General features: G+C 42.1%; 1 protein-coding gene across 1 annotated transcript in view; it reads left to right on the top strand.

Annotated features, from left to right (window-relative positions):
- The window catches only part of BIN2 (bridging integrator 2), a 34500-nt gene extending 11039 nt beyond the window's left edge, over positions 1-23461 (top strand). Inside the window, exons 3-12 of the mRNA XM_068560835.1 lie at positions 7096-7150; positions 7448-7542; positions 8132-8227; positions 9508-9615; positions 9920-10005; positions 11492-11567; positions 12865-12947; positions 18740-19487; positions 22504-22578; positions 23385-23461. Of these exons, the coding sequence (XP_068416936.1) occupies positions 7096-7150; positions 7448-7542; positions 8132-8227; positions 9508-9615; positions 9920-10005; positions 11492-11567; positions 12865-12947; positions 18740-19487; positions 22504-22578; positions 23385-23414 (1452 nt within the window). The 3' untranslated portion in view covers positions 23415-23461. The remainder of the gene's footprint in view (positions 1-7095; positions 7151-7447; positions 7543-8131; positions 8228-9507; positions 9616-9919; positions 10006-11491; positions 11568-12864; positions 12948-18739; positions 19488-22503; positions 22579-23384) is intronic.
- The last annotated feature ends 3670 nt before the right edge of the window (positions 23462-27131 follow it).

Genomic DNA, 27131 nt, shown 5'->3' with positions numbered 1-27131 from the left:
AAGTTACTTCTCAGAAACCAGGGCCAAAGACCAGTCAAATTCTTTATGGTATAATGTAAGAATTATATGGAAAATAATTCTTTAAAATTATATTAGGGACTTCCCTGGTGGCGCAGTGGTTAAGAATCCACCTGCCGATGTGGGGGACATGGGTTCGAGCCCTGGTCCGGAAAGATCTCACATGCCACGGAGCAACTAAGCCCGTGTGCCACAACTACCAAGGCTGCGTTCTAGAGCCCGCAAGCCACAACTACTGAGCCCGTGTGCCACAGCTACTGAGCCCGCATGCTGCAACTGCTGAAGCCCACGTGCCTAGAGCCCATGTTTTGCAATAAGAGAAGACACTGCATTGAGAAGCCCGCGCATGCAACGAAGAGTAGACCCCGCTCGCCGCAACTAGAGAAAGCCCATGCGCAGCAACGAAGACCCAATGCAGCCAAAAAATAAATAAATACATAAATTTATTTTTTTTAAATTATATTAAAAGGATATTAGCTATAATCTAATTCAGTAGTTGACTGTGTCAGGATCATTTGAGAAATAATGCAACATCTCCGTTAGTAGGGCTTGGGAATCTATATTTTAAACTTGTTTTAATGGAAGATTTCAAATATATACTAAGATAGAAAAACCTGTATAATGAATCCACAGGTACCCATTACCCAACTTCAATAATTTATCAACTCTTGGGAATCTTGTTTCATCTATGTCTCTACCCACTTTCCCCATCCTTGATCATTATGAAGCAGATTCTAGATATCATTTTATCTATAAAAATTTCATTATCAGTCTCTAAAGATAAGGACTTAAAATATAACCACAAAACCATTATCATACCTAAAAATATTTTTCTATTAAACATTTAATCATTACAACAAATCAGAAGGTATATCAAGAGGGAATTCCCTGGTGGTCTAGTGGTTAGGACTCTGTGCTCTCACAGCCCAGGGCCTGGGTTCAGTCGCTGGTTGGGGAACTAAAATCCCACAAACCGCATGGCCAAAAAAAAAACCCAAAGTATATCAAGAAAAAAGTGAATTAAAAAATAATGATTTCACACCTCCCATGCTACAACTACTGTTGTTTTTTTATGCTTACAATCACTTTGCTATGTATGTGTATGATCTCTAAATATATCCACAACAAATAAATAGGTTTACAAGTGAGATTGTTCCATTCTTATGGTTTTGTAACTTGACTTTTTCACTTAATTTAACACAAATATCTTTTCAGATATTTCAGGTTAAATATCCAGCTAAAACATAAATTTCAGTGATATCTTTAAATATTAGCAATAATTTTTTAATATCATAAAATATTCAGTGTTCACACTCCTCTAATTGTGTCATTTTTTTAACAATTTGTTTAAATCAGCAATTTGTTGCCATGTTTAATAAATCTCTTAATCTGTAGGTTTCTAATCCCTCCTTTTTGCAGTTTATTTGTTGATGATACTAGGTTGTTTTCCTGCCATTTCCTGCAGTCTCTAAATTTTGCTGATTGAATCTCCATGGTATTGTTTAACATGTTGCTCTGTCTCGTATTTTCTGTAAATTAATAGTTAGATTTAGAGGCTTGATGAGATTCCGATTTTTGTTTTTGTTTTGGAGGCAAGAATACTTGTTATTATAGGTGTTATATTCCATCTGGAGGCACATAATGTCTGGTTGTCTCCTGTTTTGTGTGGTATTAACAATAGGTGATCATTAACTAGAGAATCTGTGTTTTACATTAAGTTTTCTATGTTTATGATGTAGCAGCTAGTCTGAGAACAGCATTTGGCAACCACTGATCTAGTCTAACTCGATCAAAGGGAAATAGGATCTGATTGAGAGGGAAGTAAATTTTTTTTTAATTAATTAATTAATTTATTTATTTTTGGCTGTGTTGGGTCTTCGTTTCTGTGCGAGGGCTTTCTCCAGTTGTGGTGAGCGGGGGCCACTCTTCATCGTGGTGCGCGGGCCTTTCAGTGTCGCGGCCTCTCCTGTTGTAGGGCACAGGCTCCAGACGCGCAGGCTCAGTAGCTGTGGCTCACGGGCTTAGTTGCTCCGCGGCATGTGGGATCTTCCCAGACCAGGGCTTGAACCTTTGTCCCCTGCATTGGCAGGCAGATTCTCAACCACTGCGCCACCAGGGAAGCCCTGAGAGGGAAGTAATTTAATCAAGGTAATATACCATAAGAGTTGCAGAGCTAGGATTCTAACTTAAACCCTGTGCTTTTTCCCCTCTACCTCACAAGGAGGCCTCCCTGGGCCTCTTCACAACTCCAGTTACTGTTCTACTTCCAACTCCAGGATAGGAATCAGTAAGTTGACACCCACTTTGAAAGGTTTCTGACTCTTGGCCCATTCTGTCCCTCAGTCCTTTCTCTACCTTATAGGATAGACCTACAATGGCAGATGTGTGGGTAGAAAGGGTAGGAGATGAAGGAAGGGCCATCAAGAATAATAAGAGGGGGCTTCCCTGGTGGCGCAGTGGTTAAGAATCCACCTGCCAATGCAGGGGACACGGGTTCGAGCCCTGGTCCGGGAGGATCCCACATGCCGTGGAGCAACTAAGCCTGTGCACCACAACTACTGAGCCTGCACTCTAGAGCCCACAAGCCACAACTACTGAGCCCATGTGCCGCAACTACTAGAGCCCACGCTCTGCAACAAGAGAAACCACTGCAATGAGAAGCCCGCGCTCACCGCAACTAGAGAAAAGCCTGCGCACAGCAACAAAGACCCAACGCAGCCAAAAATAAAAATTAAAAAAAAAAAGAAGAAGAAGAAGAAGAGGATCAGATGGGACAACCCCCTCAGAATTCCCTACGTGAGCCTACCAACTAAACACTTGAGCAGGGAAATAATTTGAGAAATGAAATGGAGTTAGGCTAGGAATAAGGAAAAACTTTTCTCCTGAGAGAATGATACACATAGTAACTGGTGTTTGAAAATGCTTGGAAAGTTTATTTAACAAACATTTCATAAGTACCTGCTGTATGCCAGGCACTGTGCTAGATGCCGGGACTCCAACTTGAATAAGACAACACGCCTGTTCTCAAGGCTCTCACAGCTTAAGGAGAAAGACAGTGAAAAAAGTCAGGTCTGAAGCTGGACCTAGGTGTCTAAGATGAACGGGAGGAAAAAGGACAAGGTCAAGGAAATTGAAAGTGAAGTGTTCCAGAAGTTGGACCAGTTGGTCTTGTGCCCTACCTGCAACCAGTTTGTAGGTAAAATTTTTTTTTTTTTGGCTGCATTGGATCTTCCTTTTTGTGCATGGGTTTTCTCTAGTTGTGGTGAACGGGGGCTACTCTTCGTTGTGGTGCGCGGGCTTCTCACTGCGGTGGCTTCTCTTGTGGAGCACGGGCTCTAGGTGCGTGGGCTTCAGTAGTTGTGGCACACAGGTTCAGTAGTTGTGGCTCGCAAGCTTTCGAGCACAAGCTCAGTAGTTGTGGCGCACGGGCTTAGTTGCTACGCGGCATGTGGGGTCTTCCTGGATCAGGGATCGAACCCGTGTCCCCTGAATTGGCAGGCGGATTCTTAACCATTGTGCCACCAGGGAAGTCCTGTAGGTAAAGTTTTTATTAATACATATCACTTCCAAACCTCCCAGCCAGATTTCAAGGCCTTGACACTTGCCTAGGTTCTTAATCAAATTTCCATAAGTAATTTTTCTTTGAGGGCTCTGCTTGCTTCCTCCTTTCCCTTTCCTCAAAACATATATTGGGTTGATTTTTCCATAACATCTTATGGAAAAACCCAAGCAAACTTTTTGGCCAAGCCAATGGGAAGAATTATTTTTGTCAAGCAACATTTTAATCTCTTATTTCTGGTAGTGACAGCTGCTTCCAGTTCATTGCCTTTAAAATCACATCTAACAATCGAGCTTCATCTTTCCCTTCTGGACCTCGATTAGATCAAGAACTGTCAGCACTTGCTCAGGGTTGGTCATGCTCTTATTTTGCTGAGTGTTTGGGATTCTGAGTCCATTTTTCTCTAGCAAGTTAGAAACCCCAGGACAAGCACTTCTTCTCCATCCTCAGAACCCCAGTCTCTTAAGACATAGCTCTGCTACCTGAGTGCTTAGGACACACTTCCAGAGTGAGTGATTCATTAACTGAGGGCTGGGACTTTGTATCAATATAAGGGATGGGAAGGACTAACTCAGACTCCTTATGGTACTGCCAAGAATTTTGCAAGGATTTAGAGAGCAGAAGTGATAAAATCATAACATTTAGAGCTAGAATTAACATTTAGAGATAGCCTTACTTGATATTTACAGATGAGGAAATTAAAGCCAGAGAAGTGGAATCACTTGCTAGTTGGTAGTAGAAACAAGTTTTTGACTCCCAGACCAGTGGAAAGCTAAGACTGTGAGAGTCACATCTGTCAGGAGAGAAGAAAGATGCTGGGATTATTCAGCCTGGAGACATTTCAGGTCAAAGGAATAAAATGACACAGGTGCTGTCCCACCACCCCACCCTCCCACCCTCTACTACCACTACCACCACCTGTCTCTCTCTCTCTCTCTCCACCCGCCCCCCTCCATCTCCTCAAAGGAAAGGGCAGGAGCATAAAGGAAGAACTTTGACCAAAACACTTGATTCTAAAACACGGAAATGGAGTTGGACTTTTGTGAGGTGCAATGGAGGGCAGAAGCATTCCCATCATAAGGACTATGGTATAAATAGTACCCTTAGTTTTGAACAGTGTACATACAACCTGTACCTTACCATACGTGGTAGTGTTGATTACTGATCTGATTTTTCAGGCCATATAATACCTAGTGGGATAAAAAATTAAGAATTTCATTTGTAGAAATTATGCAAGATCGTTTTACAGCTTTTGTTATTCAAACATGTATATTGGAGACCAAATCTTCATGGTGAAGTAAAAAGTTGGATCCATGTTGTTTTCTTTCAAGAAAGAAATTAAAATCCTTGTTAACTTTTATAATCCCCAAAACTCTTCCAAACCATGGTTATCACATTTTCAAAACTCTCAAAGTGATACCTACCTACCATATCCATGTTTAAAAGCTATTATGTACATTTAACATCTTAGACTGTTTAAACTTTTTTTTCTGTGAGTGAAAAGCAAAAAGGAAGTGGGACATCTTTCCTGGTGAATGCTGAGTGTTTCTGAATTTTGTTAACTGACTGAATCTGTCCCTATCATGCTGTTGAAAGCACTTTCTCAAGGTCACCAGTGACCTCCAATTACCACGTTCAGTGATTTACTGATTCTTCATGCATTCTAACCTCTCTGTAGCATCTGATCCTTCTTCAGTCATCAGAGAATGCTGTCTTGATCCTCATTTGCTATATAACACACCATATGATCCCAGTTCTTCTCCTACCTCTGACAGCGCCTTAGATTCCCTTGAGACTGTGTCTTTGTGTCCCTTGAGCCCTGGCATTCAGCCTCTTGAAACGGACTTTTAACCTGAGGTATGGTCAAGAGTTTGGACTGGCTCAGAGGTGAGCTCTGGAGGCAAGAAGATGGATAAAATAATTAGTCCAGTTTCCTTTGTTTACTTGACCAAGTAGACCTGGGTTTTCTGCTGCTAAAATTAAATAATAATGATTTTTCCCTCAAAGAATTGCACAGATTAAAAAATTTAAAATGTAAGTTATTAGATAGAATTTTCTGAATTTTCAGCTTTTCTCTCATAAATTTTTTATACTTTTGGTATGCTCAATAGCCTACCTATAATGAACATAAGCAAATAAAACAAGTGAACAAGTTCACAAGTATTTTTATCATGCACTGCAAAATGGATCTTAGCTCAAATCATCTGAACTGCTGTGAGGATCACTGTCCTGGTCCGTAGGCCTGGCCCTGTGTGACACCCTTGACGTGGGCTGCACCTTTCAGTCCAGTCTCACACTCCTGAAGTCAAGCTCCAAAATGTCAACAGCCTGGCCTCAAAATTCCTTCTCACCCAACTGGAAACGAGAGTTCACATAGAGGAAAGAGACCAGAATGGGAATGGGCTTTAGACAACACCATGAGGAACAATTGAGGAAGCCTCTGAAAAAGAGGACTCGGTGCAGGCCATGTGAAAGACATCTTCAAACCTGTGTGCAAGAGAAATTAGCCTGCTCCAAATACAGACGGCCAACCTAAGACCAGTGGGCAGAAGTTCTAATAGAGCTATTAAAAAATGAAGTGCAGGGCTTCCCTGGTGGCGCAGTGGTTGAGAATCTGCCTGCCAATGCAGGGGACACGGGTTCGAGCCCTGGTCTGGGAAGATCCCACATGCCGCGGAGCAACTGGGCCCGTGAGCCACAACTGCTGAGCCTGTGCATCTGGAGCCTGTGCTCCGCAACAAGAGAGGCCGCGATAGTGAGAGACCCGCGCACCACGATGAAGAGTGGCCCCTGCTTGCCACAACTGGAGAAAGCCCTCGCACAGAAATGAAGACCCAACACAGCCATAAATAAATAAATAAATTAATTTAAAAAATATGAAGTGCAAACTAATAGAACATTGTAGATCAAGTATACTCCAATAAAAGTTAATTTTTTAAAAAAACCTATACATTGGTCAAAATCTTCCTAGAGAAGACACAATTTAGTTTCATGATGGTGAACCTAAATTTTCGTAAGACCTGCCTATAATTAGGCCTGGTAAAGAGTGTTATTGATTAAAACATATAATACAGGAAAAAAAAATGAAGTGCATGGGAGAAGAGGAATAGCCTGTGTGAGGGTGCAGAGAAGAAGAGGGCCTGGTGTCTATAGAAAATGGTAGCAGTTTTTCTACCCAGAGAGGAAGGTGTAAGTCAGAGGATCACATATACAGTGTCACATAGGACTCTTAAATTCCAACAGAGGAACTATAGGTTCTAGTTCACTGGAAGGGAGAACAAACAGAGGAAAGAAGACATGCCAGTGCAATGGGAGCAATTTCCCAACTTAAAATTTGCCCCAAAAGAGACAACCAACAACTTCTTAATAAAGAGAGTAGAGGCTAATATATAACAATTGCAAATGTTTGAAGAAATTCCAGGATTGATTTCTGCTTTTAACCTACTTTTCAACTTTGACTTCTGAAGCATCTTTCCAAATATATCTCTTTAGTCATCAAAGGCATTTCTCCCTTTCAGGCGGAAGGCCACAAGCTATACAAGGACCTGAAGAACTTCCTCAGTGCAGTCAAAGGTGGGTATCAGGGAGCACAGGGGATCCAGAGGGTGTTTATGCAGCTACTAAGAGGTCTGGGGGATGGAAAAAAAAGAACAACTGTACTCAGGCTTTTGATCACTTGCCTGTGCCTGACTCCTGGATCTTTGTGGGCCGAGGAAGAGTAACTTTTCCTATCCCAGCCCCATCCAGCTTCTCTGACTGATAACCCAAACCTTCTGAGTTTGTCCTTTTGGATTGGAGCCACTGATTTGTCTGTCACTCATATGATTATACCAAACTACTTTATGGTAGGACTGAGTTCTCTTCTTTCAGTGATGCATGAAAGTTCAAAGAGAGTGTCAGAAACCCTGCAGGAGATCTACAGCAGCAAGTGGGATGGTCATGAGGAGCTGAAGGCCATCGTAGCGGTAAGAGTATTCTGGGCTTTACAGCTCTTCAACGCTCACTCTACCCTCATCTCAACCTCACCCCAGCTTCTCTGTCCAAGCAAATAGGAAAACAAAGGAGCCAGTTCACACTGTTCATTTGTATAGCTGTGGTCACAGGTGGTAGGAAAAAGCTGTAACAGGAAAATATTATATGAAGTTAAAAACAAGTTTTCCGTAATCTGTGGATTCCTCTGTTTTTTACCCTCTTCCTCTCTTTAAAACCTTAGGAAGTTTTACCTACACAAAACCAATTGGTTGTTTTTGAAAACTAATTTCATGCAGTTATTTGCTCCCAAACTTCCCTATCCTTCAGGCTCTAGAGTCCAAGACTCTGGACCATCGGTTCCTGTTCTTAATCCCTTGAATGCATGTCCAGTCTCATACGGCAGTTCCTTGGGGAAGGGCTGTTTCTTCATCTGACTCTTCCCCAGAATCCAAAATGATATTCTAAAAATATCAGTGCTCCAAAAAGGAGGTTTGTTGCAGGAAAAATGTGGGTATTTCCCTGGAATGCAATTGCTTTTGAGAAGTAGAGCCCTCACCACTCCCCTCTGCCTCTATCCCACAGAATAATGATCTCCTTTGGGAAGACTATGAAGAGAAACTAGCTGACCAGGCTTTGAGGACCATGGAAAACTATGTAGCCCAATTCAGCGAGATTAAGGTAATCAATTTACAGAATCAAGGATGGGGTATGGGTGGCCCATATAAGTTAGAAAACATGTTGGGTTAAAAGTATAAGCAGAGTTAGAGCCCATGGTTAGGAATGAAGTTGGATAGGTTAGGAAAAAGATTGAAAGTTGAGGGTTAGACAAGAGGTTAGGGAGGAGGGTTAGAGGTAGTGTGAAGGTTACATTTAGACTTAGATTTCAGTGAACTAGATTTGGGCTGGCTTTGAATTAGATCCAGGTCAGGGCATCCCATTTCGTTGTGAGAAACAGTTGGTGGGACTAAAGACGTTTATTGTAGAGAAGAGGAAATTTGGAGGAGTTATAATAATTATCTTCAAATACTTGAAAGTCTGTTAGATAAAAGAGGAATTCAGCCTGTTCTAAACTGTTCCAGAAAGTAGAATTAGAATTCATTAATTCATTCAACTCATATTTATTAAACATCTACTCTGTTGGGCACTGTGCTGGTTTTGGATTAATATAGGAAGAAATTAAAGGAAGCCTCACTTAAATTCTCATAGCTAAAGCTTTCCAAGAAAGAGATGAAATATACTGTGAGATAGTGAGTTCTCTATTCTCTGTTCAAGAAGAAGTCGAACTACTTCTTATCTTGGATATTGTAGAGGGGCTTTGTGTATTGAACAGGAAGTTGGATCAGATAATCACCAAGATCCTTTCAAATTCTGTGGTTGAGAGAACAAGACAAAGCCATTAACATTGTTTGCCTCTCCCTGGTATAATTTGTAGTTGGGATGAGATTGAGTAAACGTTCTCTCAGTGCTCATAATAGTTTACTATTTGTATTATGCTTTAGGATTTTCAAAGCCCTTTATATTGAGCATTTGATCTTTAAAATAACACTATAGGGCAGATGAGGCTACTGAGGCTCCAGGAGAGGTGTGCCTTGCCCTAGGTGACAAGGCTAATAAACGGCAGCATTGGGAGTAAAACCCAAAACTCCTGACTTTCAATTTAGTTGGATTCTCAAGGCCATTTCTTCCAGATGCTGAACCAGTGTCTAGTGGGTTCACAGGATATATTAAAATTCAGTGCAGGCTTCCAGGTGCTCTGGAGAATTGCCCTCTACTCTCTCTCGCCTGAGAACTCCCATTCTTTCCAGATAATGAGGGAGATCCCTTTGGCACAAAACCCTGTTAGAGAGTAAAATTTGATAATAGGACAGGAATCTTGCTTCTCCGTTTGATACTCTGTTACCCACATCCTGGCCACTGAAAAGTGAGTATCAAGGCCCTCTCTCTTGACTCTGGGTTAGGAAAGAATTGCCAAGCGGGGCCGGAAACTCGTGGACTATGACAGTGCCCGACACCACCTGGAGGCGGTACAGAGTGCCAAGAAGAAAGATGAGGCCAAGACTGCCAAGGTAAAGAAGAGCCTGGTAAAACCTCCCTGCCCGCCCTCTCCCCATAATGGTGGCAGGTGGCTGGGCCAAGCTGGGTTTAGGAAACGCTAAATTCAGCCTCCAGTGTCCTGAAGGAGATCCTGTCTCCTCTGACACTGACGCTCTAAGGATGGTCAGAGACTTGAGGCTGGGGAGGACATAGGTCTGGGGAAGGGGAGGCATGGTTCCAGGCCCAGTCCCTAAAAACATGCAGAGAATAAAGGAAGCAGCCTCTAGCTTTGGGTTCAGGAATGAGGGGAATTGTCCTGTCTCTTTTACCACCTAGGCAGAGGAAGAGTTCAACAAAGCCCAGGTTGTATTTGAAGATCTGAACCAGGAACTACTAGAGGAGCTGCCTGTTCTTTATAATAGGTAATGATTGAGATTCAGGAAAGGGCTGGACTCTCGGGCCAGTGGAGTCCCAGGCCACCTGACAGCCCAAACATGTCCTCATGAAAAGAGCCCTGGTCCAAGAGTGGGATGTAGCCTCAGCCCTGCTCGTAACTTGCTGTGTGATATTAGGCAAGCCACCTTTCTGTCTCGACCCTGGTTTCTTTGTCTGCAATACAGAGATAACCATCCTTGCCCTACCAGCTTTTCCGGGTTTAAAGACAAGATGCTTCTTGGATAGGAGAGATCTTGGCAAGTAAAGTGCTGTCATCATGCATACTAGGAGTATCTGGTTTTCTGTTCGAGCATGTATTGTTTTAAACAAGCTTGGTTAGTGAACATCCGGATTCATGTAGAAGATACACCATGGGATGAGTATTTCCATTAATGAAGATGTCTTTGCTTCACAGTAGGTAAAAATGTTTTAGATGTAAATTTTCCACATTGGAAGAGGAATCTGAACAGAAGCTCTATTTGTATCCTATTTCCTTTTCATTGCACAAGATATGCTTTAAGGGACTTCCTGGTGGCGCAGTGGTTAAGAATCCACCTGCCAATGCAGGGGACAAGGGTTCGAGCCCTGGTCCAGGAAGATCCCACATGCTGTGGAGCAACTAAGCCCGTGTGCCACAACTACTGAGCCTGCGCTCTAGAGCCCATGAGCCACAGCTACTGAGGCTGCATGCCACAACTACTGAAGCCTGCGCGCCCTACAGCCTGTGCTCCACAACAAGAGAAGCCACTGCAATGAGAAGCCCGTGCACCGTAATGAAGAGCAGCCCCCACTCGCTGCAACTAGACAAAGCCCACGCACAGCAATGAAGACCCAATGCAGCCAAAAAAAAAAAAAAAAGATATGCTTTAATGCAATTGTAGTCAGAGTATTTTATGTTGTCACTTTATATTAGTCTATGAATGAGGGAGCCTTTTTAATGACTAAATGTATTCTAAAACATTAATTATGTGATTCCTAATTTAAACAGAATTGAAATTTAATAGTTTCTTTAAATGTAAACTTCCCCAATTCATTTACGGTAGAATTCCATTAATGTACGTACAGCTTCATAGAAGTCCAAGTATTGTATACTGAGAAAGAATACTTACTATAATAATTATAATTGTATGGCTTTATATTTATACGGCACTTTAAAAATTCTTCAAAGCACTTTCATATCTACTTCAGAACCTAAAGAGCCTGAATCAGATAACTTCTTTCATAGAGATCTGTTACACTTTGGTGTCAGCCTAGGCTGGTCGTGTCTCCTCTGGCCTTCCCACTCCTGAGAGTCAAGTGTACCCCTGGCCTGGCTCTGACGAATCTGGATCCCAGAACGTCCTGAGCCTAGGCCGTGGGGTGCTTTTCTGTGCGGAGCCGGCGGTGGCTTTGGCTTACACTCCTACCTTGTACTTCAAAGACTTCCTTTACCAACACTTACCTGTACGTGTTTGTTGTTTTGCCTCTTGATAGTCGTATTGGCTGTTATGTGACCATCTTCCAAAACATTTCCAACTTGAGAGACGTCTTCTACAGGGAAATGAGCAAGGTGAGAAACATCCGGCCAATTTAGACATCTAGGAGGGTTTTTCTAATAAATATGAAGGTCGCTCTAATTTACATAACCTCATTAGATATCCATATTGGCATCACAAATTTTTACTTCTTTCTCATGATGAAATAATAGCACTTGATGGACTGTGTTGAACTGTATTAAAGCACATCTTTAACTTAAAAAGGATGAATTGTATATTTTAAATGTGAATTATATCTCAATAAAGATGTTAAAAAATACATAGTATAAAAAGCTGAAAGGCCCTATAAGGAGAAATTGGTAAATCTTCATAGGAGATTTTAGCAAAGGGAAACCAAATTACTGACAAACTAACAGAGTGAGGTAAGAGCTAGAAACCTAAATGATCAATAATTATATGGAAAAAAACCCCACACAAATATAAATAGCAAAAAACACAGAATGTGATAGTGGACATTCTTGTCTTGTTTCCAGCTTCAGGGGAAAATTTTCAGTGTTTCATTTCTAGGTATGATGTTTGCTTTAGGATATTTTTAAATACCCTTCATAAGTTAACAGAAATTCTTCCCTATTTCTAGTGTACTGAGTTTTTGTTTGTTTTTAATACACTGAAGAAAATGAAAAAAAAAAAGCACGTGTTTATATAATGTCAGAGGGCCCTCTCCATCTCCATTAACAACTGAATAATGGCATCCAAATGGGCTTCAGATGCATAAAAGAGATTAGACTTATGGAAGGAATAGCTGAAATGGGGAACCAAGTTCAATCTCTATCTTCTGTTGCTGGGGAGCAGAGAGGGCAGTGTTTAGGCACAGGTCAGTTTCTCAGGTAGTTCGTCTTGAATAGGGCCAATCCTGTTCAATGACGGGCAGCCACAGAACATGACCTCACGGAGTCTTTTCTAGTCCTGCGATTCCAAGACTCTTTGCTGTTAAAATATTAATTATATTCACATCCACATCCACATCCACACACATTCCTCTCCACAGTTTCTTTGGCTAAATTATGATTTGCCTAGTTAATATTACAATGAGTTTTCATTCCCTGGATCACCTGAGAGACGCTAGAACCTCAAATCAACATCAAATACCAAGGACCCAGGCTTGAGAGAGCTGCCAGTCTGATGGAAGAAGCAGAACTTTAGACATAGTAAAGGAAGAAGGGGTGGTGGGACAGGACCCTGGGCACTAGTGCAAAAGGGATAAGGAATTTTATCATTAAGGGTAGGAAGGTTTTATTTTGGGGAGAGAAGGGATATGCCAGTCTCAGGTTCCCACATGGCTAGCATCTCCTTCTCTCTTGCTTACTCCAGCTGAACCACAATCTGTACGAGGTGATGAGCAAACTGGAGAAGCAACATTCCGACAAAGTCTTTGTGGTGAAGGGACTCTCAAGGTGAGTCACTTCTGAGACTCATTTCTGCTTGGTTTGCCCTGTGTGTGAACACATTCAACACTCTCACCTCCAATCCCAAATCCTGACCTTTCCTTTCTGTTCATGTACATAATATTGTTTTTTGTTGGTGCTACACCCCTATATAAAGTATTTTAATGAAATATTTTAGTGGTAACTAAACGTATAAAGAATAATACAACAAAGAGTCATATACCCACCACCAAATTTAAGAAATCAACTATTGGGAATTCCCTGGCGATCCAGTGGTTAAGACTCTGCACTCCCAATGCAGGGGGCACGGGTTCGATCCCTGGTCGGGGAACTAAGATCCTGTATGCCGCGTGGTACAGCCAAAAATAAAGAAAAGAAATCAACTATTATATATATATAATTAAATCTCCCAGTGCCCCTTCCCCACTCACTTTCTCTTCCTGTCCCCCACCAAGTGTAACCACTATCTTAAATTTAGTATTTATTATTCCCATGCATGTCTTTTTACTTTTATTATATACACATATATGCACACATAGAAAATATAATTTTGCATGGTTTAAAATTTTATTAGAATTATACTGTATGTATTCTTCTGCAAATACTTTTGTTCTCTTAGTATTGTTTGTGAGATAACTTATCCTTGTTGCTACATGTTGCCAGCTCTGATCTTTCCTTTTCATAATTGTTATGGATGCTATTGTATGGCTAGTTCACAGTTTATTTCTCTGAACTGCTAGTGGACATTTGGGTTGTCTTATAGTTTTATGCTATTACAAATAATGGTGCAGTGAACGTGTTTCACATTTCTCCTTGTGAATATTATCAAGAGTTTCTTTAGGATGTATACTGGGAGTCGAATTGCTGAGTCATAGGGTCTGTGCATTTGGGTTTCTTCAGCCTTACTAGATATTACCATTGCCAGATTGCTCTCCAGAGTGATTGTTCCAATTTACAACTCACCGGAAGTGAATAAAAGCCCTCATTGCTCCATATTCTTGCTATACATGCGACATTGTCAGACTTCTTAATTTTTCTAAGGTAATGGGTATGAAATGGAATTTTTGCAGTTTTAATTACGTCTCCACAATGGCTGGTTAGCTTGAACATCTTTTCATGTTATTGGCCTTTTAAGGTTCCTTTTGTGTGACTTTCATGTTTATCCTTTCTTCACATTTTTCATTTGGATTGTTTACCCTTTTTTTTTTTTTTAAAACATCTTTACTGAAGTATAATTGCTTCACAATGGTGTGTTAGTTTCTGCTTTATAACAAAGTGAATCAGCTACACATATACACACGTTCCCATATCTCCTCCCTCCTGCATCTCCCTCCCTCCCACCCTCCCCATCCCACCCCCCCAGGCGGTCACATAGCACCGAGCTGATCTCCCTGTGCTATGTGGCTGCTTCCCACAAACTATCTATTTTACATTTGGTAGTGTATATATGTCCATGACACTCTCTCACCCTGTCACATCTCACCCCTCCTCCTCCCCATATCCTCAAGTCCATTCTTTAATAGGTCTGTGTCTTTATTCCCATCTTGCCACTAGGTTCTTCATGGCCTTTTTTTTTTTTTTTTCCTTAGATTCCATATATATGTGTTAGCATACTGTATTTGTTTTTCTCTTTCTGACTTACTTCACTCTGTATGACAGACTCTAACTCCATCCACCTCATTACAAATACCTCCATTTCATTTCTTTTTATGGCTGAGTAATATTCCATTGTATATATGTGCCACATCTTCTTTATCCATTCATCCGATGATGGACACTTAGGTTGCTTCCATGTCCTAGCTATTGTAAATAGAGCTGCAATGAACATTTTGGTACATGACTCTTTTTGACCTATGGTTTTCTCAGGGTATATGCCCAGTAGTGGGATTGCTGGGTCGTATGGTAGTTCTATTTTTACCTTTTTAAGGAACCTCCATACTGTTCTCCATAGTGGCTGTATCAATTTACATTCCCACCAACAGTGCAAGAGTGTTCCCTTTTCTCCACACCCTCTCCAGCATTTATTGTTTGTAGATTTTTTGATGATGGCCATTCTGACCGGTGTGAGATGGTACCTCATTGTAGTTTTGATTTGCATTTCTCTAATGATAATGATGTTGAGCATTCTTTCATGTGTCTGTTGGCCATCTGTATATCTTCTTTGGAGAAATGTCTATTTAGGTCTTCTGCCCATTTTTGGATTGGGTTGTTTGTTTTTTTGTTATTGAGCTGCATGAGCTGCTTGTAAATCTTGGAGATTAATCCTTTGTCAGTTGCTTCATTTGCAAATATTTTCTCCCATTCTGAGGGTTATCTTTTGGTCTTGTTTATGGTTTCTTTTGCTGTGCAAAAGCTTTTAAGTTTCATTAGGTCCCATTTGTTTATTTGTGTTTTTATTTCCATTTCTCTAGGAGCTGGGTCAAAAAGGATCTTGCTGTGATTTGTGTCATAGAGTGTTCTGCCTATGTTTTCCTCTAAGAGTTTGATAGTGTCTGGCTTTACAGTTAGGTCTTTCATCCATTTTGAGTTTATTTTTGTGTATGGTGTCAGGGAGTGTTCTAATTTCATACTTTTACATGTACCTGTCCAATTTTCCCAGCACCACTTATTGAAGAGGCTGTCTTTTCTCCACTGTATATGCTTGCCTCCTTTATCAAAAATAAGGTGACCATATGTGCGTGGGTTTATCTCTGGGCTTTCTATCCTGTTCCATTGATCTATATTTCTGTTTTTGTGCCAGTACCAAACTGTCTTGATTACTGTAGCTTTGTAATATAGTCTGAAGTCAGGGAGCCTGATTCCTCCAGCTCCATTTTTCGTTCTCAATATTGCTTTGGCTATTCGGGGTCTTTTGTGTCTCCATACAAATTGTGAAATTTTTTGTTCTAGTTTTGTGAAAAATGCTGTTTACCCTTTTTAAAAAACTGATTTACATGAGATGGGGTTTTTTGTATATTCTGGATATTAATCCTTTAATGATATGTACTGCAAATATCTTTTCTTTCTTTTTTTTTTTTAATATTTATTTATTTCGGCTGCTCTGGGTCTTAGTTGCAGCATGTGGGATCTTCGTTGCGGCATGTGGGCTCTTAGTTGCAGCATGCGGACTTCTTAGTTGTGGCATGCATGTGGGATCTAATTCCCCAACCAGGGATCAAACCCAGGTCCCCTGCACTGGGAGGGTGGAGTCCTACCCACTGGACCACCAGGGAAGTCCCGCAAATATCTTTTCTTAACCTGTTATGGTTTGCTTTTCTGTGTGTGTGTATGTGGTGTGTCTGTTGCCTTCATGCATTCTTTATGCTGGTAAATGTAAGCAATTTACTGGTCCCTCAGAATGTGATCATTTTCTTATTCTGATGCCTTTGTTTAAGAAGTTTTATTAAGTTCCTTCTATACACAAGGTTTTATGCTGAGAGTTAGGCATCTAAGGACATAGGTGACTTGTCTTTCTCCTGAAGTGATTTACAAAAGTTGGAAGGGGGGCTTCCCTGGTGGCGCAGTGGTTAAGAATCCGCCTGCCAATGCCGGGGACACGGGTTCGATCCCAGGTCCAGGAACTTCCCACGTGCCACGGAGCAACTAAGCCTGCGAGGCACAACTACTGAAGCCCACGTGCTGCAACTACTGAAGCCCGTGTGCCTAGAGCCCATGCACTGCAGCAAGAGAAGCCACTGCATTGAGAAGCCTGCGTACTGCAATGAGTAGCCCCCACTCACCGCAACTAAAGAAAGCCCGTGCTCAGCAACAAAGACCCAACGCAGCCAAAAATAAATAAATAAATTTATTTAAAAAAAAAAAGTTGGAAGGACACAAAATGTGCCTAAGGAAACAAGGAACAGTATAAGATTGCACAGACTAAGGGCCTGAGGAAACCAGTAGGAATTCAAAGAGTTAAGTAATTGCAGCGTGCAGATAGATGGTCAGGGAAGGCTTTGAGGAGGTGGTGAAACTGAGCTTGAGATTTGCAGGAAGAATGGGTCTCGGTTTGTTGTTTCTATTCCTCATTTAGCAGTTAGTTACAGACTGTTAAAAAGAATCACTAACAGGCCAATATAGATTTCCCTTTTACTCCAAAAACTCTTTTTCTCCTCTTCCCAGCATTGAAAACCAGAGTTCTCTCTAAGTGTCCATTCATCTGAAACTTACCATCATTTACACCAAGATGTCCCAGAATCTTTTAGGGAAATCTGGTCTTTTCTTGCTATATCCTGGGCCTTCTAAACCTGCTGACCCATAGAATGCTAGTGCTAGAAAGAACCTTATGTCACTTAGGTTATCTTACGTCAGAAACTCCCACAGGGCTGGAACTAAGTTTTTCTCTTTCTCTTCCCGTCACCATCTCCCATTCTTGAACCCAGGACACAGCACATAGTTGGTACATGTCAAGTCAATATTTGTGAGTTGCTTAATCAGTTAGTGGATGGTACATGGGAGGGCCTTAAGGAGGTGAGTAGGAGTCAAGCTGATGTTGCTGTAGAAGCACTCAGCACAGTATCCAGCATACTCGATAATGTTATAGTCAGTTTTCATTGTTCGTGGTAGTTTTGTTCTAAGTCACCATGAGCACTGAATTAGTGAATACTGAACCATTGCTCCTAGGGGAAAGACAGGGTTAGTTTCCTGTGAGCCCCTGGTCCTAACATTTTCATCGATCGATCAATACATAACCTTTCTTTTTTTTTTTTTTTTTTAATTTATTTTATTTATTTATTTTTGGCTGCGTTGGGTCTTCGATGCTGTGCGTGGACTTTCTCCAGTTGCAGCGAGTGGGGGCTCCTCCTCGCTGCAGTGCGCAGGCCTCTCACCGCAGCGGCCTCTCCTGCCACGGAGCACGGGCTCCAAGCGCACAGGCGTCAGTAGTTGTGGCACGCGGGCTCAGCAGTTGTGGCTCACGGGCTCCAGAGCTCAGGCTCAGTAGCTGTGGTGCGTGGACCCAGCTGCTCCGCGGCATGTGGGATCCTCCCAGACCAGGGCGCAAACCCATGTCCCCCGCATTGGCAGGCGGACTCCCAACCACTGCGCCACCAGGGAAGCCCACATAACCTTTCTTGTGTGTGTTTTTGTTTAAATACACCTCATTTAATACATATTGTTGATTCATTCCTATTGAACTCACAGCCACCAGCACTATGCCTGAATGAAGCTTATCTAACATGTATTTTCTCTGTAAGGCACATCACAGACTTTCTCCTCTCAAACAGCACTTTAGCACTATACTTGGAGGCCATTTTAAACAGCAAAATCACCAACAAAAAGCACAACAAAAAACTTGGCAAACAGGACATATTTACAGTAAGAGAGCTAAAACAGGAAGGCAGAGGCTTGCCTTGTTAGACCTCAGCTGGGAAAGTACTGGTCAGGCACTCATTCTTCACAGCTGGCACATGTCCGTGAATGACCGCAAAAGAACCATGAGTGTTGATTTTGAGGTTATAAATAAATTTCAGGGGGTAGGTGCATTTGCAAATACGGAATCCATGAGGATCAACTGTATATCACTCATGAATCTTTTCCCCAAGGACAGTATTCTGTTAATATATTGCTGAGTTTTTTTTTCCAGTTTCTTTTTCTTTATATATTTTTAGATAATCAAGATTGTGATATGGATAAAATTTTATAGCCTTTTTCCAATTCACTTTATAACATAAGCATTACTGCAAATTATACAGACTTTCTAATACCATTTTAAATTGCTTTATTCTGTTTTATTATTATGTGAATGTACCATTATTTATTTGGGGATTTAGGTTACTTCCAGTTTTTAGCTCTTCTGAATCTAAATGCCCTTCCTTTCTTAGCAGCAACAGACGCTCTCTAGTCATCTCTCCCCCAGTTCGAACATCTACAGTCTCCAGCCCTCTTACCTCACCTACCAGTCCCTCTGCGCTTTCCTTGAAGAGTGAGAAGGACTCCACCTCAGCAAGTGAGGAAGAGCTGGCATCTGATCCAGCCCAGGGAGAAGATAACTCCGAGATTAAAAAAGAGCCCTTAAAAGACAAGGAAATAGAGGAGGAGGCAGAAGCAAGCTCCTCTGAGGAGGAAGAGCCTCTGCCAGCCTTCAACGGCCCCTCCCAGGCCCAGCCCTCACCCACCGTTGAGGGTGGAGAGTCCCAGGAGGAAGTTCTCCCTTGCTCCCCAGCTCCATCACCAGGCAGAGCTCTGATCCCTTCAGAGCAGGCTTCATCTCTCCCAGAAGTAGTCCTCCGAACCCGCACCTCAAGTGAAGGATCTGAACAGCCAAAGAGAGCCTCTATGCAGAGGGCCTCAGCACCTGATAGGCCTCCTCCACCCAGAGCCACTCCTAGCCAGAGGTCCTCCTTAGGGAACATGCCCTCCAGCCCTCCAGCCTCTGAACAGAGTTCACCCACCAGCCCTAGGGCCTCCTTGGGGGCTGAGACTCCAAGTCCTAGGGCCTCCTTAGAGGCCTCTCCTGATCCACAGCCACCAGAGAAGCCAGCAAGAACTCCTGAGGTCGGAGAAAAGGAAAACACCGATAATCTGAACCCAGAAGAACTTTGTACTGCCCCAACCTTGATGATCTCTCAGGTGAGAATGGATCTGGCTGAGTCTTTATTCCCTCTTATAACCTCCATGTAGATTATTTTTACTATGGTCAGGTTGCCCCACAGTAGATAAGACTTTATGTCATCATATTACCGTTTCAAGGATACTCTTGGACACCTTTTTTGGTTCTGGGGATTGCACATCTTCATAGCAACTAATTTAGTGACCTGTACTCCCAGGGTAATTGACTTCTGCAAAGGGCTTATCCCTAATATAAGCAGATTCTTACTAATTTCTTTCTTTTGCTCCAAGTTCTGGGAGTTCCCAACGTAAAGAACCTACAACTGGATCCTGATCTTTACCTTTTTTAATGTGGGAGAGGGAGGAAGGTCTCACTTCACTTTGTCATACTTGTGATTATGGTGAATAGACCCCAAGCAAAATGGCATCAGCAAATTTCCAAGGTATATCTTCTTTGATGAGAGAGGCCTAGAAGAAGGAACTCACAAAGGGAAAGTAAAGCAAAAGGGATGGTCTTTTGAAAGGTGAAAATACGGATGAGAAAAGGATTCTGTTAAAATAGAGACACAGACCCTCTGGAGAGCAACCAATTCTGTGAAGGATCTGGAAATCAAGTCATATTCTATTCAAATTACATGGAAGTCTGTCATATAGAGGAGAGATTGGACTTGTTCTATAAGACTCCTGAGGACAGAAAAAGGCCCTGTGTGTATAGTGTTTTTGTTTTTTTAAGTACATTTTGGATCAATATAGGAGGAACTTTCAGCAATTAGCCCTAAGAAGTGGTATGGGAAAAAAAAATTTTTTAATACAGAGGAAAGGGGGCACAAGGGGCATCCAAAAACCAAAATGTGCTGGGCCACCTTGAAAAATAGTTCCCCTTCCTTGATGTTAAAAGCTAAGGCTATATGGTTCCCTGTCAGGTGCATTGTAGAGAGGATTATGGGGCAACGTCTGACTAGATGGCACCCAGATTCATTCATTCATTCCACAATCACTCATTAAACCCCTACTGTGTGCCAGGCACTTTTCTAGGAAGTGGGGTATTACAGTGAACAAAACACAAAATTCTCTGCCTTCCAGCTGCTTACATTCTAGTGGAGGGGGAGATAGACAAGAAACAGAATAAGTAAGTAAAATTACAGTTTAATGGTGATATGAGGGAGAAAAATTAAGCAGGGTGAGGCATAGGGAGTGGGGGCTGAATTGCAGCTTTAAACAGAGCGGTCAGAGAAGGTGACATTTGGGCAATGAAGGAGGCCAGGGCATGAGCCATGTGGATATCTGGGAGTGTGAGATGTCTGGTACCCCTCAGAGCATACCACCCTACTACTGAATATGCCTACCTGAAGGTTGACCAGGCTATCTTGGGAGCCTCCTGCTGTCTGAGAGGAACTAACATGGACAGAGGGAACAAGGGTGTGATGCCTGGCAAGGCAAGGAAGGTAGAAGACAAGAGGACAATAGACTTATCTCAGTTGACTCCCCCGAGATACTAAAATCTGAGTCATCAGCAGTATTATGCCCTCAGTCTTGATTCACGTGAGGTACTGAAGGTCCTAACAGAGCATAATATAAAACTTTCCCTTGGCTGGTTTCCGGTCTGAGGTAGCTACACTGAGTGAGAGAGATGCAGGGCATGTGGATAGTGAATAAGCCCAAGATAAATGTGGGATTTTGCGTAGATGAAGATTATAGCCACTTCTGCACTGAAAAGAGCAACTCAACTGTATGGAAAATCCAAAATTAATTTAAATTTGACTTTGTAATATGTTATATGATTTTAGTATAGAGACAACAATAGAATGACCTGTTTGGCTCAGGTGAATAATATAACAAGTTTGCATTCTTGGAGTAATTTTACTGAAGGGATTATGGGGACTAAGATGCTGTCTGACTATTTGGAGGAACAGGCTAGTAACACTGTCCTCCTTGGAAATGAGGTACAGGACACAACCTCCTTCCCCTGAGGTTACTGCCTTATGTTTGAGATTTACTCCCAGCCTCTCCTGTGGGATGGCTTTGGTCATTGGCTCAGGAGACATATTTTTCCTATGGAATTAAGCAGTAGAGCATCTTAGATCCTAGTGTATCAATATTATCAGTCCTCTGAAGCCTGTGTCCTATAAGATTTGTTCATCTCCCTCACAGATGCATCATAAATCATATTTTCTCTCAAGCAGAATTATGGACATACCTTTTTATTTACCCGTTTTTATATGTGGTAACTGTGAGAAAATCTGTTCTTGCTCAGCATTTGACTCACCTGAGAGAAAATGAAGATTTTGATAACTTTCTTGGAGGTATTAATAGTATTACCTTTGAGGTAGTTCATGGCCTAGAATCAGCAGAGGGAGTACAACGAAGGAAATTTTCCTGAAAGGAGAAATCACAGAATTTCAAGTGGCTGTCATACTGTTAGAAATCGGTTCTACTTTAAAAGGGTGAATTTTATAGTGTGTTAAATAAATTTCATTTTTAAAAAGTTCATTCTAAACCTTAGAGTGCCAAGGTCTTCCGCTGGCTTAGTAGTTACTAGACACGGCTTTTTCCACACCTTGGGCTCCCATCTCAGAACCTAGACCTTTTCCCAAGGAAACCATCCTACCACTTGCCTCTCCTAACTGCTGTGGGTTAGGATCATCTAAGTGTGAGAACTGCCGTGCATTCTTGAGGAGGATTAGCCTGAAAGTGATAGGTAGTGGTTTTAAGACCTACATTTATACACTTATAGAGTCTCACCTAGCTATACGTATAGATGCCATGTCACACAAATCATGGAAACAACTCTGGAATCTGAAGACCTGGCTTCCTGTCCCAGCAAGTCATTTCACCCTTCAAATCTTGGTTTACTGATATGAGGGAGGATGGCAGTAGAGCCTTCCCTGTTGCTTTCAGGCTGTAGTGAAACAACATTGTATGATTGCCCTTAGTATTATCTATGACCCTTATGAAGTGTAAGGCACAAAAGACCCTTCTAAGCTGAGAGGCTGGGAGGTTGAGACACGTCTCACTGGCAGAACTCTTCTTTTTGTAGAACCAAGGTCTTCAGCTTCATGTCTCTGCGGTTCCAGGAGAGAGTAGCGTCATAACACCCGAGCCTCAAGAAGAGGTAAGGAATCCAGATATGCAGAGAACAGGAGGGGTGGTGAGACTGGGATTGCGGATGGACAGATGCTTGGCTGCAGGCTGGCATCCTCGCTGTGGGCTGTGAGGGGAACCCAGCAGTGAACAATATCCTTAGGGCAAAGTCAAGCAGGTGGGAGCCAGAAGAACCAAGAGTGACCGCACTTTGTGGTTCCTTTGTGCCCATTTCCCAACTGGCTTTGAGCCTCCTGACCTCTTTCCCATAGCCCTGTCTCCTAAGAATTTATTTAGTTATACCTGAACTTACTTCAAAAAGGAGTTAAGAGCTACAAAAGGCATACAAAAAGTAAATACATACAGGCACCCACATGAAATGTAGTAAAGTAACTCAGAAGTGTATTAGTGAGAGTGACATAAAATGGAGCCATGAACTAGGCAAGTACAAATGTGCGTTCTATAAAACAGACTTACTAAGGATGGACCACAAAATTGGTCCCAGACTAACATCCAAGAAGAAGAGGAAAAACCTGATCAGTTCACCCAATTTATTATGCCCATTCCTTAGGAGAACAACTCCTGCTACTAAGATGAAAAAGAAATCTCTTCTGCGAATCCTCATAAAGAGATGGTGAATGACATAATGAACAGTATCTGCAACAAGTCTTTACAATAATCCTAACAGCCAGTTTCACATTGCCCCCACCTCCATACAGGCCAGTGCATTACATGAAATATAATTCAGGACAAGAAAATGGAGTTTTCACCCGCCCCTTATTAATTGGTTAGTGGGAGGGCAGGTCAGCATCTAATGCAATCATGTTTACTTTCTAGGTGTCTACCATTCAAAATGCACAACTCTGAAGAGGAACTGCCAAGACCTCCCCACACACACCTCCCCAGAAAAGCCCCTCAGCTAGAGGATATAAGTCAGAGGGACTTAAGATCCAGCATTCATTTCTGGTTTCTCAAACTATGAATGCTGGCGGTCTCTAAAGACCTAGCATTAATGGAGGCTGAGGAGCAGACTTAGGGGAGGGAGGGAGGCAGTCTTGGGAGAAGAGACTGTTAGACTCGGAATATTTAATTCAGGTTTTAGCATTGTTAGAATAATAAGACTTTATATACTAATGAAGTGGGGCTAAAATGACTATAAAAAGCAAAAGCATCTGTAGACATAGACATTTGTCCACCCACAGGCATATAACCACACATACTCAGAGAATAGTGAACAGATCTTTGATTTACCACTCATTTTGCAAGACTTAAAACCAAAAGAACAGATTTTCAGATTGTTAAATAAAGTATTATTCTGACGATGTATGGATTTTTTTGTTTGACACAGGAAGTTGTTCCAGCCCAGCAAACTGTTCTCCACTTAGGCAAGGTTATTGACTCTACCCCCCCGGTTCAGAAAGCTTTAGTCACATCCCTGACCCCCAGCTCACCCTCCCTCCTGGCTAGAACTCTTTGATGATGCCAGGGGCCCCAGGCTCCTCTCCTCAATCTAGATGCTTTATTGCCTGACCCCCGCCCCCGCCCTTTGGTTAACAAGCAGATATTCTTGGAAAGGGTTTATATTTTAGAGCTGTATCTAGTGCCTACAGTTTGGTACTTGGTGTAAATAAGGATCTGAGCAGGATGGAAGAAGAAAGGGAACTCCAAGTGAAGAGAAAGGATACATGGTATAGATACAAAGTATAATGGAAATGGTATGGAAGTTGGAGTCAGAAGTCTTGGATTCAAGTCCTATCATGTGCTTCTGTGAAACCATTAAAAACTAACTTTGAAGTCCTGCCACCCTGATAAACATGCATACATATGCAAGCACTCACTCATCCATCTTTGCTTTTGTTTCTGGGGGTGATGGATGATGTCGCTGTTCATTCAGTCATTCAGCAAGAATTCATTGAGTAGTCTGCCAAGCGCTGTGCTAGGTACTAGAGAAGTAATGATGAGGAAAAAAAGTAAGAACGTTACAGAGACAGAATACTGAGCAGGGAGCAGACAGGCCAGATTTAGCAATGAGTGAGAGGAGACGTGATGAAGACTGAAGTTTTAAGGAATTATTCTAGGTTAGGCGTGAGAGACTAGAATTTGGTGGTGCCATTTCCTGAAGTGGTGACTGTAGGAAGAAGTGCATTATATGTGAGTTTTCTGGTGGCAAGCAACAAACTGACACAGTTAAGCACTAAAGGATATGTTGGAAGGGTGTTACGCAGCTCATAGAACTGAAAGAACAACCAGGCTGCGGAAAGAGGCCGTCCTCGGGTGTCTGTAGCAGGAACGTGTGGACTGCCCCTCCAGGCAGCTGTCACTGGAAGACTCAGCTTCAGCTGCCTCCTGCCACTGTGTCCTTTCCAGATGCAGATTCCCTGGAGAAAGAATCTGACTGGCCCAGTTTGGGGGGAGGCATGTTAGGGTCTACAGTGACAGGAAGACCAGTGGTGGTGGTGATACGGAGTGGGAGTAGGGAGGGGGGATTACGAAGAAGTGCAAGGAAGATTTTGGGGTGATAGAAATGTTCCTAATTTTGATTATGGTGATAGTTTAATGTGTATACATGTGTCAAAACTGATCAAATTGTACCCTTTATGGGCAGTTTATTGGGTGTCCCATACAAACATTGATACAAAGAGCTTGAGAACTTGCATGACTTTTCAGTAGACATGTCCCGTAGGGAGCTGGTAATGCATATTTGTATTTAGGAGTCATTTTTCTAAGATCTAATCCTGTTACTCTTCCATTTAAAAACTTTCAAAGGATCTCTACTGCTGTAATGGAGAGGAGGTTGCATATCCCCCTGTAAAAGCCCTACTGTCTGTACTTTAATTCCTCTCCTAGAAGGCATCCCACTCCCCTGGCACTCAGTTACTGCTGGCAGTGATACTCAGGGCTAACGGAAGGGTCGGGGATATGCTAGGGATACAGGCTCCTGGCTGTCCAAGGTCCTCCAGGACCTGCTTAGAATACCCCTCCCAAGGCAAAACCCAGTTCGAGCCTTTTCTTTACCAGGCTTTCCCTGACCCTCATCTCCTAGGAAACTGATCCTCTTTGGAGAGTGTGCCAGAGAATACTTCTGGGGACTTATGGTCTGGTGGTGGGGAGATAAGCACTTAAGGTAACTGCTACAAAAGAGGCACAAATGAAGTGGAAAATTTTACTAAACTGTGAGACTGACACTTCATTTGCATATGGCCCTACTGGAGGCTCCAGGAAGATAAGGAAAAGGGCCAGTAAGCTGGGCATGAGTAATAATTTTGCTTATCTAGGGTAGATAGTCCCAGCCAGGGACCAAATTGTTTACTCTAATTTACAAAATAGTGAAGTTGTGGTTGGTCCAATGGTAGTGCATTAACAGAACTTATCAGACTAGGACTTAGAAGACTGCCATCCTGGCAGCAGTGTAAGACCGGGCTGAAAGCTGATAAAATTGGGCAGAGATGAATATCTCTTATCCCCTGCCCTGGGGTCCCTGGAGGTCTGTTAACACAAGGATGGCTGTTCCGGTTTCTGAAGTTTAGCATTTAATCCTTGGAGAACACTGGTAGCTCACCACCACTCGAGGCTTCATTCATCATCTATCTGTATGCATCTCTATCTAGAATTAATTGCAAGAACACCCAGTCCCTGCCTTCCAGCAATGTGAAGGACAATACTGACAGACTAGGTAAGATATCCAGAGAGTACTAGGGACAGCACACATCCAGGATATGTGGGACACCCCAAAGAGCAGAGTACACACTGCTTACAGTATTGCTTACTTTATGCTAAATTGGGTGGGTGCTGAGCATGTGCATATTGAATCCTGTTTTTCTGCATGTTTACACTTTGAAAATGAATAGCATGTGCCTACAGGGTTAAAATCATGTACCAGCAAAACTTTTAAGGTTACATTTTAAACAAAAAAGATGCTTGTGAGAGACTATTAGCCATCAAATTAAATTGTAAAAGTAACACAGCAAATCAGTATTCACTTGGGCTGGATGGCCTGTGAGAGTCTGTGGTTCTTAACAATCTTCAGACATAATGGAATATGCCATGCGGGAGACTGACCCAGATAACAAGAAAAATCTCAACTTTTCCTGGAATTCATGGTCAGCTTGTCAATAAATGCAAGCAGTTGTCCACCTCTGCAATTTAACCGTTAGGATTTGAATTTCCTTTTCTCTTGGGTATTCTTTTATCTGAGGACTGGCCAGCCTTACCTTTTTATTAACTTACATCCACCTTGCCTACGTGTTACTTTCTTTGCCTTTCTTGGTTGGATTGGTAGTTTTCCCACACATGGGCTTTCTTCTTCCTCACTGATAACTGCTATGCCTTTAAAAATATATTTAAGTAAATGAATTTAGTCAATTTACTGTTTTTTCTCTGTTTTTATTTTTATTTTTTTTCCAACCACATAACACCTTTAGGAATGAAAGCAACTATGCTTTCTTTTCTTTCTTTCCTTCTTTCTTTCTTCCTTCCTTCCTTCCTCCCTCCCTCCCTCCCTCCCCTCTTTTCTATCTTTCTTTCTTTGCTTTTTTTCTCACTCTGTGCCCCCATTCTCTGAGACTCTTTCAGTCTTTGTCTCCC

The sequence above is a fragment of the Eschrichtius robustus genome, chromosome 13, assembly GCF_028021215.1.
Source record: "Eschrichtius robustus isolate mEscRob2 chromosome 13, mEscRob2.pri, whole genome shotgun sequence".
Lineage (NCBI taxonomy): Eukaryota > Metazoa > Chordata > Mammalia > Artiodactyla > Eschrichtiidae > Eschrichtius > Eschrichtius robustus.
Note: the sequence above shows the minus strand (reverse complement) of the source record. Positions and strands in the feature narration are given on the sequence as shown.